General features: G+C 39.9%; 2 protein-coding genes across 4 annotated transcripts in view; one reads left to right on the top strand and one right to left on the bottom strand.

Annotated features, from left to right (window-relative positions):
* ubap1 (ubiquitin associated protein 1) overlaps positions 1 to 5,408 on the bottom strand; it is a 34,527-nt gene extending 29,119 nt beyond the window's left edge. For 2 of the 3 annotated variants that reach the window (XM_052041631.1, XM_052041649.1), the window contains exon 1: positions 4,612 to 4,743. The gene's annotated coding sequence lies outside the window, so the exon portion shown is untranslated. Of the gene's footprint in view, positions 1 to 4,611; positions 4,865 to 5,352 lie in introns of those variants that run through there. The other variant, XM_052041640.1, reaches the window with a different exon arrangement.
* Positions 5,409 to 8,299: 2,891 nt separating this feature from the next.
* dcaf12 (DDB1 and CUL4 associated factor 12) overlaps positions 8,300 to 19,614 on the top strand; it is a 77,850-nt gene continuing 66,535 nt past the window's right edge. The window contains exon 1 of the mRNA XM_052041662.1: positions 8,300 to 8,866. Coding sequence (XP_051897622.1) covers positions 8,810 to 8,866 — 57 coding nt within the window. The 5' untranslated portion in view covers positions 8,300 to 8,809. The remainder of the gene's footprint in view (positions 8,867 to 19,614) is intronic.

Here is a 19,614-nt window from a genome sequence, read left to right as displayed (position 1 = left end):
CTGCCAGGGGAGGTGGTGGAAGCAGTTACAATAGCAACCAAGAAGTGTTTAGGCAGGCACATAAACAAGCAGGGAATGCAGAGATATAGATCATGTGCAGGCAAGAGGGATTAATTTAATTTGGCATCATAGTCACCACAGACATCATTGGCTGAAAAGTCTGTTCCTGTACTGTTCTATGTTCTAATTGCTTTTTTTCCAAAAGGCTTAAAAGGGTCAAAAGTTTTGGAGACATCTTCAACATATTTTTTGAAGAATATATTTTGGAAGAAATATTGCAAAGGAATTTTACTAGCAATAAAAAAAACTGAAATACTAAATCTTTGTTGAGAGACTTTTTTTGCAGGAAAAAAATTGGAATAAGGCAGCTGCAGCAGGATTCATATCCTTCAAAGTATTTCCCATCTTCCATACAATAGCCCTATTTTGTTATTCTTAGCAGAATGAGGGGTGATCATACAACATACGAAGACCATCACTTCTGGTCAGAACTATCCAGAATGCAAATCCTATAACTAAAATTATCCTTACATAGATATATTGACTAAATAGAATGATGCACAGAGCTACAAAAAAAAAGTTTTTTCCCCAAATGTAACCTTTGTTGTAATACTGATTTCTTGATATTCCAAAGACAATTGTTTGAACAGATTTTCCAAAAATACACTTCAAATGCAAAATGGAGACCTAAACAAACTGCACACCAAAAAAAATAGGAGCAGGAATGGGATTAAGCCACCAAGGCCCCTACCTCCTCCTTAAATGCTTCAATGACCTAGCCTCCACAACCCTGGAATCAGAATTCCAGAGTCTCACTATCATCTGTGAGAAGAAATTCCAATGCACCTCAGTTTTAAATGACTGCCCTCATATCTTGTTTGACACTTTCCACTAGTGGAAACATCCCAACCTCAACTTTACCATTCCCCCTTTGGATCTTATAGGTTTTGATAAAGTAATTTCTCATTTCACTAAACTCCAGAGTGCTGGTCTCACTATTTTAGCCATCAGTTAACAGGGCAACCCTCTCATTCCAGTGATTAGCCTAGTGAATCTCTTCTGGACTTCCTCCAATGCTACTATATTCAAATTTAAATAAGCAGACCAGAAATGTACATAGTACTCCAGGTGAGGCTGCATGCTGTACATTTGTAATAATACTTCTCCATTTTAAACTACACCCCTTAGCAATAAAGGGAAATATGTCATTGGTCTTCTTAATTACATGTTGTACCTGCAAGGTCACTTTTCACAAGAACATCTAGATCCCTCTGTACTCCATTCATTTGCAGCATTTAGGTAATAGTTTGCCTTTTGAATTCTACTTCTGCATGACCTCACACTTTCCTACATTAAGCTCTGTTTGCAGAGTATTTGCCTCCTCAACCATCCTATCTATATATCCTAACATAGAGTGCAAATATCTTCACTACAGCTTGCCTTCCCACCCATTTTCAGGTCATTAGATTTTTAAAATACAAAACATACCAACAGCATTCTGACCAGTAGTCTCCCTCAGGCGAAAACTATTTATCATCTGAAATTCAAGTTATTTCTTCTAAACTCCACTTACATAAAAATCAATGACTCTTGTAACACTTAAAGATACAATTTGGCCCATCAAGTCAATGCCCAAGCCCTGCTTGTTTCCCACTTCCAACTTTGTTCCTGTCAAATTAACTTCCACTGCCCTTCTGGACAGTTCACTGCAGATCATAATCACTGCATAAAGTTCTCCCAATCTTAACAGTACGTTTTGTTGAATATCTTAAATGTACATCCTCTGGCTACAGTTCTTCTTGCAATGGAAACAATTTCACCCTATTTTGTCCATGAAAACCTGTCAGAATTGTGAACAATTTATCAAATTTTCTCTATCTTTTCTGCTTCAGGGAGAATAATTCCAACTTCTCCATTTTCTTTCTTTCCTAAACCCATTCTTGTAAGTTTATATTGCCTTTCCAAGGCCCCAATAACCAAATGTTGAAATACAAATCATCAACTCAGCTGCCAACTTTTCAAGATGGACATATTTTGGTGCTTTCAGATCTCATCTAAAGCAGTTGTTTTTTTTCCAGAAACTATTCAGAAGGTGCTTAAATTAACTGCATTCCAAGAAAACCAGACAAATAAATTTAGAAACAACTATGCTCTATCAGTCCTCTCAAAAGGGCAAAGCAATGCCAAGAAAAGTTCTAACTCAAACATAGATTAGCCTGTGTAGTACATTTTGCATCCCTTTCTACACTTCTTGCTGCCTCAGTAAAGCAGCCAACATAATCAAAGACCCCACCCACCACAGACACTCTCTCTTTGCCCCTTTCCCATCGGGCAGAAGATACAAAAGCCTGAAAGCATGTACCACCAGGCTCAAGGATAGCTTCTATCCCACTGTTTTAAGACTACTGAACAGTCCCCTTGTAATGATAAGATGAACTCTTAATCTCACAATCTACTTCGTCATGGCCTTGCACCTTAATGTCTGCCTGTACTACACTTTCTCTGTAGCTGTTACACTTTATTCTGCATTCTGTTATTGTTTTTCCCCTTGTGCTACCTCAATGCACTGATGTGATGAAATGATTTGTATGGATAGCATGCAAAACAAAGTTTTTTCACTGTACTGTGGTACATGTAACAGTAATAAACCAATGTACATCCCCAAGTGCTTTACAGCTAATGCTTTTGAAGTGTTTGCATTGTTCTGGCAATTTCTGTTGCACATTGATAAAATTACTGAGCCTCTGGATTCATGCAACTTTTATATTTGAGAAATAGTATTTACATAAAAGGTTAATATCCCCAACAAGCATAAGTGAATTATCTTTCACTTTTGATTTCACAGTATGAATTCTGTATCTGTTCTGTCTTTGATCATTCTGCCTTAAATGCTCTATTAATTCACAAACTATACAATTTGCATTTTACATCATTATTCTTTTTTCCATTTGTGGTATGGTACAAAAGAAACAAACGAGTTATTTGGAGGAAAAAAGTTTTGATTGACACTTCCATAAAGTACTGAGATGCATCTTATGAGTTTGTAAACTTTATGGCATCTTACAAACCCTTTTGTTCACTTCGGTCATTGTTTTAAACCATAGATCTGCAATGCATATATCATTTTTTTGCATGGAGTTCCTAGATAACACACACCATCAAAACTTTATTTCCTTACTTCACATTCTTGACAATGGAAAGAATATTAATTACACTATGAATTGCCTCAATTCTAAAGTGTTTCCTATTGAGGTAATAAGTTCAATAATCAGCGACGTCAAACTAACTGCAAACTCAAACTGGTGTATGGTTACAACTGTTTCATTGACAATGTTACACCTCAACTACTTTCCATTATACAGATCATAACAGGCCAACAACAGCATGAACATGGTATGTTGAAAATGTCAATAGTCATCCAATTCCTGAACCTGGTGATTTCACTGCCTTGTTGTGTGGTCCTCTCCTATAATTCATGTAACGTCACTGGTATTTTTAAGCTTTCAGCATGGGGACCGAACCACAATGAAAGTACAAGAAAATGTTTTGTGCTGGTACCAAAGAACCAAGAAAAAACAGAAAGGTAAAGAATAAATAAAAATCCAAGTAAAATTGAAAACCAAGAGGAAACAAAAGTAAATAAGAGGTTAAAATGTGATGAAAAAGGCAAAGAAACACATGCAGAGAGACAGCCTCCTCTCCCTTTTCAACACCTTCCTCTGAAGATACAAACTAATGGTGAAATCCTGTTGCAAAGGGAACTGTGGCTCACAGTACCTTAATATGAGATTTTTAAATCCAGGCACAAATAGCTGGCAAACTGTTAGAGATCCAAATTGTCAGTATTTCCTGGCAGAGACCTGATAAAGATTTATGACCTACAGTGAGATTAACATTTATTTCCCACTCAAAGAATATTTACAAAGAAACTGGAAGACTCAGGAAAAAAAATTAAAATTCAGTTGTATATGGAATAACCATGATATAATTAAAGTAAAGAAAACTTTTCCTACTGCAGTAATCTACAAAACAAAACTTTGAATGGAAAACCATTAAAAAGACAATCGAAATACTTTTTCTAGCAACTAAAAGTGTTATTTTGTTGGAAACGTTCATTCTACTATGATTCATCATTTGTTTCATTCCCAATGACCACAATAATATACTTGATTTAAAAACCAGATGAAAAAAAATAGAAAACTTACGTATTTCAGGCAATCCAGACGGTCAGGGTGTACAAATAAAACGTGACATTTAGGACATGATAACCCAAAGTGATCGAGATTTAAACCTAAACCCATTAATCTCTTTGGTGTTAACTGATAAAATGATGCGCGAAGTGTCAACGGGGCGATTCGAAGGGCCTCATATCCCAATCAACAACAGCAGCAGCCTCAGTGCTGGGACGCTGCCGTGCTGAGAGGGTGTCAGAAGCCCGAGCAACGGGCTGCCGCTGGGTTTCAGGACCTGGTCCGAGTGTTTACAGTCTGCAGGTTGAAGTTTACTTCTCCCCTTCCACTAGTGACTGGGTCCCTTTAACCGACAGGGTTAAAGGCTGGTCTCCCCCAGAACCCAATGACTAAAGCTCACTCGAAATGGACCGATGCTTACCCGCGGGTTTTCTATCCCCAGGAACGTTCGCTGCGATGTCCCAAACACAAACCACTTTTTGTTTTGAAACTAGACAAATTTGACATTATTTCCTGCTTCATTGCAGGACGCCATCTTACCCGCTGGCGATTGACGTCATCGCGCACGTCACGTGAGCGGCGCCCAGCTCCAATCGCCGCCCCGCTCAGTTACGTCACCCGGCGCCGCTCCAGGCGTGCGCACTGTTGAGGCGTGCAGACTTGAGCTCATCCATCTTTAATATAGGAAGGAGTAACAATTAATGCCAAGTAATGTGAGCTGCCAACTTTGAGGAAATTTAGATTCATGATAAGATGCCTACATTGATAAACCGAAAAAGTGGAAACTGTGTTTCATTATGACTACCATTTTTCAGACTATTTAACTGGTAAATGCTTCCAATGGATATTACCTATATGTCCTTCTCATATCCTTCCAATTGTGTCCTTCCAAGATGTCGACCAATTAAAATATTTAGTCACCTTAGAATCCTTCATTTGCATACTTAAAAAAACAATCACCTTCCACTAATAAAGGTGTTAGTAACCAATACAAGCTACAAGTTAATGGCCGATAATACCTTAGAGTTAGTAAAGTAATTGCCCAATAGTTATTGTGTGCCTTGCATCCTTCGTTTGCATCCTTATCTTGTCCTGGTATGCCAGATGGCCTTGGGTCCCAAGCTGTGCAAAGAGGAGCTATGCTCTAAAGGATCTTGCTCACCAGGGGTGACTACTCTCTGTCTGCAAACCATCTCTGCTTGTACCTTGTCTTAACCTTTGCCTTGCCACGGCATCCACACCTTGAGTTCTTGATTAATTAGTATCACCTGACCAATCTCATTAATCCAGTCTCTGCATTTGCTGGTGGAGAAACCAGAACAGATGTGAATTATGATGAACAGATAAAATCTCAACCAATGCATTAAAAGATAGTGGGAAAATATCTCAAATTCACGGCCTGGTGTCCCTCATTTAGGAAGAAGAGATCATGGCAGGTGAACTTAGAGACACTTCACCTCTGCACTGCACTGCATTACCTCCAACAATCAAATTCCATGACACAATCCTGGAAAACAAGGATGAATTTCCATTATCTCTGGAGATGCCCCTCAGCAAGGACAGATTTCAATGGCAAAATTGACTCATGCCTCCAGATTGTTCAAAAACCATGACCTTAAATCCAACACAAAGGAGCAGAAGTGATCTATACCCTTCTGACTCATGGACAAGTTACAGTGGATACCTCAAAACACTGAAAAAAAAGTACCACACTCATTATCTTTGCAAAATCCTTCATATTCATTGGCAGGATACCTTTGTCCACTCACAGGCCAACCTCCCCAGATTTGACAGTCTGATCATGCTGAACCAGTTCCAGTAGGCATATTGTCTACACGTCTGATGTCAGACTCCCGAAACAGGCACTCTATCCCACGATGGCTAGAGGTTTCCACAAGAGAGAGAGAAGGCTTCAAGAACATCCTCGGTATAGCATTACATCCTCAGGGACGAATCCAAAGTCCCTGACAGGCAAAAATGGAGGACAAGCATCCATGAAGGTTATGAACACATTGTCTCTACAAATGGAGCATGGAAAGGCCAAGTGCAAACAGCAGAAGGTGTGCACAACTTCCCAAACAATCCACCTGCCCATTCCATCAAGCACTAGAATCTGACGATTTCTGGCACAGTCATTTCAGATCCCACAAGCTGGAGTTGGTTAGTTCTTCTTGATCATGAGAGACTGCCTAAGAATGCTTTTCGATCAGTCAGCCCAGCTGGACAGTTGCCCACTTTGAAGAAGTTTTCTTCCTCTCTTCGACGGGAGCTTTGTGAGTCCCTCTCTCACTGCTCCACCTCTGTGATCTCTTCTGCTCTCTGGCTCCTCAACCATGTGCTCACTCAGACTCAGTTCCACAGCCATGTGACCTTCCTTGCTTTGGTGGATCTGCTCTCCCCTCCTCCTGCCTATCACTATCTCTTACCTGCATCTACCTATCACCACCCTATGCCCACCCCACCTCCCCTCCCCTCCTTTGTCCACCTATCACTACTCTGCTTTTCCCTCCTATATACTGGGCTTCCCCTTTTCCTATCTTCAGTCCTGAAGAAGGGTCCTTAGCTGTAATGTTGACTGCCTGCTTTTCTCCATGGATGTTACCTGGCCTGCTGAGTTCCTCCAGCATCATAGTCCTTTTCAGCTGGACAGTATGATTGCTTACTGGCTCTAAGTGAAGCTGGAAGTGGGTCAGCTCACTGAAGTGGACAGGTCAGCCTAGATGAAGTCCAAAGCTTCTTGAGAGTTGAAATTTGGAGGAAGTTGCTAATTGATTCTGTGCACGCTGGGATGAGATGTGAAGCAGGTAGAAGGAAGTGTCTCTCGTTTTCACTCAGCTAGGGGCTGAAAGTTGATCTCTGTGGATCAGAACTTTCCCAAACTAATCGAAGGCCATTTGTCATCATTGTATTTGTTTCAGATCAGAGGAGGAGTTTCACATCCTGGCTCAGTTAGGAGGAGATGTCCTTGATTCATTGAGGGATTAAAACAGAAAATATCAGAAATACTCAGCAGGTCATGCAACATTTCTTAAGAAAGACACAGTAGGAAAGTTAGAAATCAAATAGATTTTATGTTGCAGAGGACAGGGAGGGACTGAGAAAAAAAAAGTAGTATCTGTGATAAGGTGGAGACCAATGACACAAATGATGGTGGAGCTCACTGAAAGAGGATAACAAATGTTTGTTGGTCACAGCTGATTTGTCTGAAGGAAATATAAACAGAAGGAAGTGAGTGAGAACAGAGAAGATGAGTGTCGAAAAAACAGTGAACTGGGGGATCTAAAATAATGCAGATGGAGAAAATATGAAATTAGACGGTGAATGCTGTAATTCAGCAAATCAGGCAGCATCAGTAGAGAGAGGAAAAATCAAAAAATGGCAAATGCTGGAAATCTGAAAAAGAAACAGAAAATGGTGGAAATATTCAGCAGGTCTCTCTTAAGACATAGTGGACAAGATCTTCACATACAACAACTCAAAGAGAAATGCAGGAAGCAGCACCAACTTGGCCTTATTTGGCTACAAGTGACAATAATATACCAATAACTGTATAATCTGGGAGGGACTGTGGAGCATTCCCCTTCAATTCAGAAATTCATCTCCATTTTATATCTACATCATAACTGTGATAAAATATCTTTGACTACTTAAATGTTCCAATACGTAAGCTTCAGAAACAACACGTCTTCTTAGAACCAAGCACATTACAGCCGTCAGGGCCCAACATTAAACAATTTCACAGGATCACAAGACAAGGGAGCAGAAGTAGGCCATTCGGCCCATCGAGTCTGCTCCAAGGAAAAGTGAAAAAAGAAAAATGAGAAGTAACCAGCTTTCCTAATTTGTATATTTGCTGTGATCACAAGCCATCAACCGATTACACTAACTCGAGTTCTCTAGTCACAGACGTCGCCTGAGTTGTTGAATGTTTCCAATGATTTTTTTTGTTTTATTTCAGATTTCCAGCATTTATAATCTTTTTGCTTCTCATTTTGAGGGACAAATTTAAGACTTATGATGTTGTATGATGGATGAGTGCAGAGAGAACACTGCCATGTATCTAACCCATCAAACTAGTGGAACAAATCCCAGCGGGGAACACAACACGCACAGCAGAGCGGCATCCAGTTCGCACAATCTCGGCGGAACTGACGGCGAAGGGCGGCCGGAACACTACCGACCGCGCACAGTGATGGGACGGCTGGGCGGCCGGAACGCAATCGACCGCGCTCAGTGACGGGACCGCTGGGCGGCCGGAAGACTATCGACCGCGCACAGTGACGGGACCGCTGGGCGGCCGGAAGACTATCGACCGCGCACAGTGACGGGACCGCTGGGCGGCCGGAAGACTAAGGAGTGCGCACGGTGCCGGGAGCGTCGGTCGGTGCGCTGACTGTCTGACCCCAGCTTCCCGGTCGGTGCGCTGACTGTTTCAGCACACGGTGCTTGATAATTACCGCTCTGAAATCATCACAGCAGCAACTGCCTGCAAGGGGTGGGCTTTATATGTAGAAAACAGTTAAATAATTTCCAACCGCGCTCCCTCCCAGAGGCCTAGCCCACTTAACTGCTTATTAACTCTACCTCCATGTGGATTCAAAGACTTTCCCTCCCATATCATGGCGAGAAAAATAGTTAGCAGAAAGAGAAAGGCTGCGGAACTAGAGCCGGAGCAGGTAGGACATGGCAAGGCCACTCATTCTCTTTTTTTTAATCTTAAGTGATGTGTTGGTGTGGCCGGACTGGGTTGGACTGTGTTGTTATACGGTCATTACCTCGGAACTTAGCTCCTCCCGCTCAGGCCAGCTCTACTTATTTGTCTGACCGAGATGGACTAAAACAAAACACTTTCTATACAATGAATGTTTGAGATGAGCATAAGGGTTGGTGTATGTCTTACAGCTTTTTAATATACGTTAACCTAGCGTACGTTAACGTTGGAAATCAAAGAATGGAGATTGAATTTTAATATTGTACTGACGTTCTCTTTTAATAAAATTTCCCAGTTTCAATTCCATTTGCGCAAAGGGTGTACGGGCGATAGTGAAAATTAGTTTACTAATGCAAGCATGTGAAATATTTAAACCCTTTTAAACGTACACAACTTTGTTCTAACTTGTTATAACTTCCCATCTTTTATATCATTATGAAGCCAAAAAAACAACTAATGATCATTGTTGGAGCTGTGAATTTTAAAGATCCAGTTATTTGACAGTCTGGAAACGTGTTTGATGCTCAATTGATGCTCAATGAATATTAATATAGGAGCATTTTTTAAGTTATATTACAGGTACATTTTGCTATTAATAATCTTGGTTTTAAGTAAAGCTTTATCTTGAATGGATCTGTACTGCACTGTACACAAAGTTTGGCATTACTGGTTATAACTTAAACTATTTAAAATATTTGTTAACAAGACAATCACGTTTGTAATTTGAAAATCAGTTGAGAGCTTTGTGAAGTCATTTTGTCACTGTGATGTCACACTGCTGGGAATGTGGTATTTATTTAGGTTCTTTATCAGGTGCAGTAGATTTTTAAAAAATCTCCAATCTTTCCTGTCTGTAAACATCTGTGGTTTAGTTCCTCTGTTGGGTTGACTTCATCAAAAATGGTATCTTTATTTTAAGAAGGAAGTACCTTTGTAAAAATGTAAGCTTGCAGTATTATGGTGGCATGTTAGCATTTTGGTTTTTCATCTGCAGCAGAAATAATGAGATTAACCCTAATAAAAATGACTTCTCAGTTTCCAGATTAACCTGTATTTTGCAACTTAACGATATCTTTAAAATATTTCATCTGGGTTGCTTCATATCAAGTTTATCCCTGATGCATTGTCATTGATTATGGAACTCTCATTAATGTAAACTTGTTGAAGGTCTACCTTTTCCCATTTGAGTAGCATCATAGCTGGAAGGAAGGTTTAATTGCAATTTGACAAGTTTATACAGCAGTTCCTATTATAAATACTTTGGTAGGAATTTATAATAATATAATTTGGACAGAATCTGCAGCTTTAAAATGGGGACTATTAATTCTGCACCCTGGAATATTGTCCCTAGCCTCTAATCATACTTAGCATTGTAACAAAATAGAAAATGCTGAAACAGCCAGCAGGTCTGGCAGCATTTGTGGGAAGAGTGCCAGTGTTTGCATTCCAGGTTTCATCAGAACTGGAAAAGAGAGAAAACAAACTGGTGTGAAATTGCAGAAAAAGTGGCAAGCAGTGGATAGGAGAAAGGGAGTATCTTGAATCATGTGAGATGAGAGTTGCTGTGGGATAAGTTTCCATGGTTGCCTGGCTGATGGGTAATTAGCAGCAGTGAGAGAGAAAATGAACATAAATTATGAGATGAAGGCAATTAGAACTCAAACTAAGGAACAAAAAAGAGAGGAAAGGCAAAGCTCATATTACAAATGGATGACCTACAGCAAAAATGGTCAGTTCTATTACAGAGAGAGAAAGTGAGTTACATGAAGTTATGGAATTCAGTTGAGCCCAGAAGGCTGCAATGTACCCATACAGAAGATGGGTGCTGCTTCTTGAGCTTACTGTTGGGCCTTGTTATAATAATGGTGCAGGAGGCCACCGACAGAGTGGGATGGAGAATGAAAGTTGTTGGCAGGCAACGGGGAACTCTGAGTCACCCCTGCGAGCTGAATGCAGGTATTCCACAAAGTGTTTACCAAATCTGTGTTTGGTTTCTTCGGTGTAGAGGAGACTGCATTGGAAACACGGAATGCAGTGGACTTTGGAGAACCAGTCTGCAGCAGTGACTCAGAGTTCCCTCTTAACTGCCAGTTTAATTCTCCATCCTACTCCCACTCTGACATGTCTGTGGCCTCCTGCACTATTACACTGAGGCCCAACATAAGCTTGAGGAACAGCACCACGTCTTCTGTATGGATGTGTTGCAACTTTCCAGACTCCATATCGAATTGTACAACTTCAGGTAACTTGCTTTCTCTGTATCAAAAATGGCCATTTCGGTTATAAGCCACCTGTAATACTGATTCAGTTTTTCTCTCTAACGTAGCTTGATTTGATGGGCATAACCTGCAGCCCTGCATTTCACAACTTTTTACATTCCTTGGTATTCACAATCTCCATCTACCCTCATTTCACAACTTGGTTATTTTCCATCTTTCCAACTGTCTCTCTCCACCCCCCCCCCCCCCCCCCCCCAACCCATTGACTGTTTGATATCTACGACTTATCCCCATGACAGCCCTGGCCTCACCCTATCAGAGAGTTTAACTTTGTCCGATCCATCTCCCCACTGCCCTCTCTCAAACTTAAAATTAACACATTTTCTGTCCTCCAGTTGTGATGATGAGTTTCCAACCTGAAATAGTAAGTGTTTCTCATTCCACAGATGCTGCCTGATCTGTTGAGTGTTTCCAGTTTTTTTGTATTTATTCAGATTTTCAGCATCTGCAGTTTTTTGACATTTATCTAAGTACTTGTTGGGTGAAAAACTTGCAGTTGATCAATTGAGAAAAATGACATTACAGTAGAAACAAGTGTTCTTCAAGAATCTTTTAATTGATAAAAGTTGTGAAGATTATTTCTACTACATTGGGAAAGGAAATAAGAACTCCCATTTATATTATACATGTCGTGTCCATCAAATATATTTTTCATAAGATTGTTTGAACTGCAATCATTGTAATGCCTCTAAGTGCAGCACTCATTTTGTCCTCTCCAAAGTTACACTAATGTACAAGACTAATAATGTCTGTGTTTGGTGATGTTACTTGAGTGAAAACTTTACTTTGTAAGTATAATATAATGAAATAATATTCTGAGCAAGATTGACTTTGTATATCTGGGGAAGATGGATATTTTGGGGGGAAGAAGGGAGGAAGGGGGCTGGATAGGGAGTGCGGCTGCTGAACCCCACCAGGCAATTCCCATGTACTTGACATCATGCTCACAAACCTCTGACCCATCCTTGAGTGCCAACATGTGAACCAAGTTGCCACTGTCAGAACAATTGCAGTATTCTTAATTACTGGTCCAGTGTTAGTGATAATTACTATCTCCTTAAACTAGTAGATGGATTGACTGCATGTCAAATATTTCTGCATACCCACAGGGATTGGTTAATTTTACAATGTGACTTGCTACTACAATTCTCATTTCCTTCCTATTCTTATTAGAGTATTTCTTCTTTAGCCTTTTGGTTCAGCTGAGAACAGCGGGATTATTTTTTATATAGGCTTCTCTAGACTTGCTCATTTATGTCCTATCCTTGAAAGTTTACAGTATAGAAGGAAGCCATCATGCCTGTGGATGCTACTTGGAGGCACAAGGAATTGAAGCAATCATAAAATCTATAATTAACTGTTCCAAGTATTTTTTTCAACTTTCTTTTAATTATTTTGGCAACTTGCTCCACTAATTCTGAAAAGTAAATATTTTATTTTCTGGTCTCTGTATTTTCAGAGTGATCCTTTTAAATTGATGGCCTCTCAAAATGACTGCGAAGCCAAAGGAAATGATAGATGGAGAAAAACACTTTTTAAAAACTCTATTAAATCTGATCTTAACCCTTTGTCCTTTTACTTTGGATCTCTCCTTTAACATCAGTTTCTTGTTTCTGGCAGCATTATGTTTAATTTGTGCTACATGCTATCATTGGTTTTAACATCCTTTTTGTAATAGACTGCTTTAAAACTACATGTAGCCATCAACTTTGAAGGACTTTGCACTTGTGAAATTAAAAATAATCAACTTCAACTATTACGATTTGTGTACAAGGGTGCATGATGTTTTGTTTTCTATTTGTAATATGTATCCCTGAAGTTTTATTAAAACTGCAAAGCCAGGCAAGGTTTGGTGTACTCTAATGGACAAAGAGCAAAGACACAAACAGGTCTCCTACGAACCGTGAGAGATTGAGTAAATCAACGTTAATTGATGTTATGTGAGGAACCAAGTGCTCTTATAAACTTTAATTTGAAAAGAGACAATCCAAAGCGGGGAAAAAAGATAAGTCAATAAGGAATTAACTTGGTCTTCTGAAGCCAAAAGCATGTGGCCATTGAGATTTGAGTGGTAATTCTAAGGGTGTAGGTATTTAATTTTGTAAATCTTCTGTTTTAACATCAGAAAAGCTCACAATAAGTTTTTAATCTTAGTAGACCTTATCCTTGTTTTCCCTAAGGCAGTAAGGCAAAGAACTTTTGTGAAAAAAAAACCTATGAACAGCTGGTTCTTAAATACTCATGCAAGAGAGTTAAATTGCATTGTGCGACAAAGTTTAGTCGACCAGTATGACTAAAGTAGGATATTAATTAAGGCTTGGGGAGCTTTCAATGAATTTTTAAATTGAGGAAGTGAATATACTTTAGGGATACAATAACAGAAGATTGGGGAGCTTACTGAAGATAGTCTGTCAAACTCCCATTTAGGAAAACAACAGTTTGTGGAGTTTATAGTGCCATATGGGTCCATATTGGCACAGGGACAAAAGCTATCAAAGATCTCCAGGATAGAGCAAGGTTATGTACCCATTCATAGTTGCATTTAAACTATAAAAAAAATACCGGAAAAACACGGAAATGGCATGCTGAGAAGCACTTGGTTTCCATTAGGAAAGACTGTCTCTGGACCGCAAGGATGGCTCATGATTAGTGCAAAGGTAGAATTTTAGAGGTATTGTTGAGAGAGAAATTTGTGGTTTCGGAGTCCAGGCCAATAAATATTTTTTAATTAACATCACAAAAACATTATCTGGTCATTATCATATTTCTTGTATGGAGGCTTGCTATTTGCATCTTGCTTTATGCATTTCTGACAATCCACGGCCATGGCCTCTGCCCTTGCATCTATCTCTTTTCTGTCCCTTTCCTCTTTCAGTATTCTTTTGTCCATTTTTCAATCACGATAATAATGAGGTCTTGAGCCAGATGATACTGACAACATCCAAAAGTAATTTCTGAGGACATTTTGAGAAGATTTGAGGACCCTCTCTGTACCACAGCATTTTGTGATCTCCCTCCACTTTACCAATATTTCCTATGCTCCCTTCCAAAATGAATAACCATATTTTTCCTAGTATTCTCAATCTGCTAAATGTTTGCTCACTTGCTTATCCTATTTACAGTAAAACTCTGATAATCCAGTAAGTTTTGGATTTTGGTACGAGACTGCCAGATTTTATGGACTATTGGATATTACTAATACCACAACACTTGTAATTCGTCTTTTAAAGATATTACACAGTATTATAATTTTCAATTGAACTCGTTACGTTTAAAGGGAGTGCGGCAAACAGGGCTGTGGCAAGTGGAAAGGGAGAATGGGAACAGGCCCCTGATGAGCCAGCTGCCAAACCAGGATTTCTAAATAGTTGCATTGAGGAGTCTTACTGTATGTCCCTTTGCAGACTCATTGCATCCTCCTCATAACTTCACCATGTACCTTTGTGTGCTCAGTGAATTTGTCTAATGTGCCCTTGGCTGTTTCATCCAAGTTAATGTATATTTATAAATAAGAGGTCCCAGTGCTGATCCCTGCGCCACCCTTCTAGTTACAACCTGCCAGTCTGAAAGTGACTCATTTATCTTGTACATTTCCTACTGTATTGCTCATAATGAGCAATACATCTGGGGAATTTTGAAAGATCACAGCCAATGCATTCAGTCTTTGTGGTCACTTCTAAGGTGTTTTGATGCAGGCATTTGGGCAAGGCCAATTTGTCAGGCACATTTCCCACCAGTTTGCTTTTTTCTTCATTATAAATATGTATTCTTCCCTCCCTTCTGACCTCAGATTTTATACTATTATTAGAATGCATTTAGTGTTGCTGTCTAATTCACATTGTGAAGTCAGATATAAAATGTTTGTCTAAATTTTCTACCATTTCCTTCCACTTATTCATAGAGTTGTACAATAGGGAAACAGGCCCTTCAGCCCAACTCATTCATGGCAACCATGATGCCTAACTAAGCTAATCTCATTTGCCTGCATTTGGTTTATATCCCTTAACCTTTCCTATCTATGTACTTGTCTAAATGTCTTTCTACGTTTTATGATCATACCTGCCTCTACCACCTTTCATGTGGCACCTTATCCAATGTCTTTTGGAAATCCAAATGTTATATTTACAGTAAAACTCCTGATAATTGGGCCTAGTAGGGTCCCAGTGTGTTTAAAGGGGATGTTGGAAGTGGGGCCCTGCTGAGTTTAAAATGACTGTGGAGAATGGGCTCTGCTGAGTTTAAAGAGAACACAGTTAAAAGAACCGGGTGAGCCAGATGTTGAAATATTGGGATTTCTGAACAATTAGAGGATTATAGGAGTGTATTGTTTCCCTTTATCCACTGTGCTGGTTACATTTTCAAAGACCAGTAGTAATTTGTCAAACATTTCCCTTTTATGAAAACATGACTCTACTTGTTTGTGTTTTGATTTTTCTAAATATTCTGTGACCAGTTTCTTAGTAGTGGATGCCAGCACTCTTTCAATGATAAATGTTAGCTTAACTGAGTTATAGTTTCCTACTTTCCTTCTCAATCCTTTCTTGGAATATTGGCTTTAGATTTGCTGTTTTCCAATACACTGGTATCTTCTCAGAATCCAGGGAATTTTGGAAGATCAAAACCAGTGTATTCAGTCTTTGTCGTCACTTCTTTCAAGATGCCTGGATGCAGGCAAATGGGTCAGGCCAACTTGTCAGCCTTATTTTCCACTAGTTTGCCTTTTTAAAAAAAATTATAAATGTGTATTGTTCTTCCCTCCCTTCTGACCCCAGATTTTCTTCTATTATTGGAATGCTTTTGTGCTGCCTGAATCATTGTTCAAATTGTCTACTATTTCCTTATTTTCCACTTATTCAGAGTTGCACAACAGGGAAATGGGCCCTTCAGCCCAACTTGTTCATGCCAACCACACTGCCTATCTTGTATCTTATCTCATCTCTATCTAAGTTGCTCTTAGTTGCCTGCATTTGGCCCATATCCCTTTAAATCTTTCCTATGCATGTACCTGTCTTTTAAATGTAATTGTACCTGCCTCTACTACCTCCTCTAGCAGCTCATTCCTCCCTCTCTCTGGAAAAACTTACCCCTCAGATCTCCTTGAAATTTTTCCTTTCTCTCCATTAACCTGCACCCTTTAGTTTTGTGCTCCCCTATCCTGGGAAAAAGACTGACCATCCACCTTATCTATATCCCTCATGATTTTATAAACTTTTGGAAGGTCACCCTCTGCCTCCTTTGCTCCAGAGAAAACTAACAGCTTATCTGCTCCATATAACTCAAGCCCTCCAGTCTAGGCAACATCCTTGTGAATCTTTTCTGCGCCCTCTCTAACTTAATCGCATCTATCCTATAGCACACAGTACTCCAAGTGTGGTTTCAATGTTTTGTACAACTGTCCCGATTCCTGTACTCGGAATCATGGCCAATAAAGGAAAGCACGCCATATGCCACCTTCACCAACCTGTCTACCTTTGTTGCCACTTTTAAGGAATGATGTACTTATACCCTGACGTCTCTGCTTAACAACACTCCAGGTCCTGCTTTTCTCTACCTTGGCCTTGTTTAACTTCCCAAAATGCACCACTTTGCACTTTTCAGAGTTAAATTCCATCCGCTATTCCTTTGCCTACTTTCCCAGTTGATCAATGTTGTGTTGTAAACAGAGACAACTTTCTTCATTGTCCACTCTACCACCAATTTTGGTATCATCTGCAAACTTACTATTCATGCTGGCTACATTATCATCCAAATCATTAACCAGCAATAGGGATCCCAGTGCTAATTCCTGCAGCATACCACTGGTCACAGGCCTCCAATCTGAGAAACAACCCTCCACTACAACCCTTTTACCACCAATCCAATTTTATATCCAGTTGGCTAGCTCAGCCTTGATCCCATGTGATCTAACCTTCCAGATTAGCCTACCATGTAGGACCTTGTCAGAGGCCTTGCTAAAGTCCACGTAGACATTTACTCAAAGCTCTATCAAATTCTTGAGACACGATTTCTCTCACAAAGCTATGCTGACTATCCCAAATGAGTCTTTGCTTTTCCAAATGCAAACAAATTCTCTCTCTCAGAATCCCTTTCCCACCACTGCTACAGGGCTCACCTACCTGCAGTTCCCTGGCCTGTCCTTGCAGCCCTTCTTAAATGAAGGCACAACATTAGCCATCCTTCAGTTTATGATACCTCATCCATGGCTAAGAAAGTTACGAAAATATCTGCTAGGTCCACAGCAATTTCTTCTCTTGCTTCCCACAACGTCGTAGGATACCTGGTGTGGCCCCAGGGAGCTAAGCACCAACACTAAATCTTACAAATTCCCATCTCATCCTCTAAGGGAGAAATGTTTGTCTTTCCTCTTATGCACTCTTGCTGACTTTCATTTCTATTTTTTCCATTTTTGCCCTTGTGCTGTTTTTTTTTTAAGTCTCTTCCTTCTGGTCTGTTGTTAATTTTCAGAACCTAGTATGTCTTTTAATTTGATACCATTCTTTGCTTCCTTAGTTACGCATTGTTGATCATCTTCTCATTCAGCCTTTATTTCTCATTGAATCTACCTGTTGCCAATTGTAAAATATCTAAATGTCTGCCACTGCTTACCTTATAATCTATTTTTGCAGTGCTCTTTAGTTGCTGCTGCCTTCATACTTCTGTTATTGCCTTCATTTAAGTTTAAGCCTTAAGTTTCAGAGCTGGTTTTCTCACTGTGTGTGTGGGCTTATAGCTTTTGTGTTGTTCAGTGGACTTGAACATTTTTTTTAACAGTGTAGAGTGAATAATTTTGGATGAAGATTGGCTACTTGTAAGATGATTCTTAAGGGGGAAGCTGAGGAAGACCTTCCACATGACTTTTCCAATGTTTGCAGATTCTTTAACTTGTTGAACTTAATTGCTGCTGAGCTTGCCATGGCTGAGGATGTATGTGCTTTTTTTTTCCTGCCTGTTCTCCACCACTGTTCAAGACTGGATGTGATAGTGCTTTAACAACCATTGTGTGATAGCTGAACTTTACCCATACCAGAGTGCTTCTACTGTTTAACATGCTGCAGTGTGTTACAGGTTTAAATTGCCAACTCTACTGAATGTGGCTTGGTCTCCTGGCTTGATAGTAGTTATAGTGTGGGGCCATGATGTTACAGATTGTGCTGAAATACTGTTCCGTGGCTGATGGCTCATAATAGCTTGTATTTACAGTTTTGTGAATCAATCCTGTTTAGCACTGTGTTACTGTCACACAATACGATGGAAGGTGTTATCTTAGTGAAGGCAAAATTTGGGACTTGCTTATTTTCAGTCATACTACTGTTATGGGCAGGTCATTGTGGGTCAGAGAGTACAGAATTAATGAAACAAAATGGTGCAAGCTAGAAGAAATAAGTAGCAAAGAAATAACGCGATGGAAATGGGGCTTAAAGCTGACATCCACATCCTAGAGTACCAAAGGAAGTGGCCCTGGAAATGGTGGATGCAGTAGTGGTCATCTTTCAAAATTCTTTGGATTCTGTAGCAGTTCATACAGATTGGAAAGTGGAAAATGTAATTCCACTGCCTTAAAAGACCAAGAGAGAACAGGGAATTAGAGTAGTAAGGTTAGTATCACTGGTAGAAGAGTGCAATGAGCTTTGGCAGCAGGTGAACGAAGGTCAGACAATTACAGAGGTGAAAGTAGGCCACTTGGGTTGGTGCATGAGTTCTGATCAAGTGTGATACCCTAATTTGTGAACAGTCTGGTTTAGCTTGAGATGGATTTTGCAAGAAGATTGGAGTTGGTTTCTAGAGAACCAAGTTTGTCATGTGGATCAAAGACTGTGGCTTCAATCTTCCTGACGTTTAGTTGGGCAGTTGTTTTCACCAAGTGTGTCTATGCCCAGGCGTTTTGATAGAGACACAGTGAAGAGGCTGGGCATTGTCAAAGTACACAAGGAAACTTGCATTTTTGGATGATGCTACCAGAAGCAAATGTGTAAATGAGGACTGGGGGAGATCAGGTGATGATGCAGATTTGTGGGGGGGAAAAAGAAGGCATTGTGGGCAATTCCCTGGCTCACACTTGGATAGGTATGAATGGACATTGACAAGTACGATTTGACTTACTTGGATGGTGGTGGAAAGCTCTTTGCAAAAAAATGGTATGTTATGCATGTCAAAGGCTGTAGATGTGGAGAAGGAACAAAGAACATTATAGCACAGTACAGGCCCTTCAGCCCATAATGTTGTGCTGACATTTCATCCTGCTCTAAGATCTAAGCCTTCCCTCCCACGTACCCCTCCATTTCTTTATCATTCATGTGGCTATCTAAGAGTCTCAAATGTCCTTAATGTCCCCACAACCTCTGCTGGCAGTGTGTTCCACGCACCCACTACTTTGTGTGTAAAAAAAAAAACACTTACCTCTGACATCCCCCTTATCTTCCTCCCAATCACCTTA

The sequence above is a fragment of the Pristis pectinata genome, chromosome 2 (genome assembly GCF_009764475.1).
Source record: "Pristis pectinata isolate sPriPec2 chromosome 2, sPriPec2.1.pri, whole genome shotgun sequence".
In the NCBI taxonomy this organism is placed as follows: domain Eukaryota; kingdom Metazoa; phylum Chordata; class Chondrichthyes; order Rhinopristiformes; family Pristidae; genus Pristis; species Pristis pectinata.
Note: the sequence above shows the minus strand (reverse complement) of the source record. Positions and strands in the feature narration are given on the sequence as shown.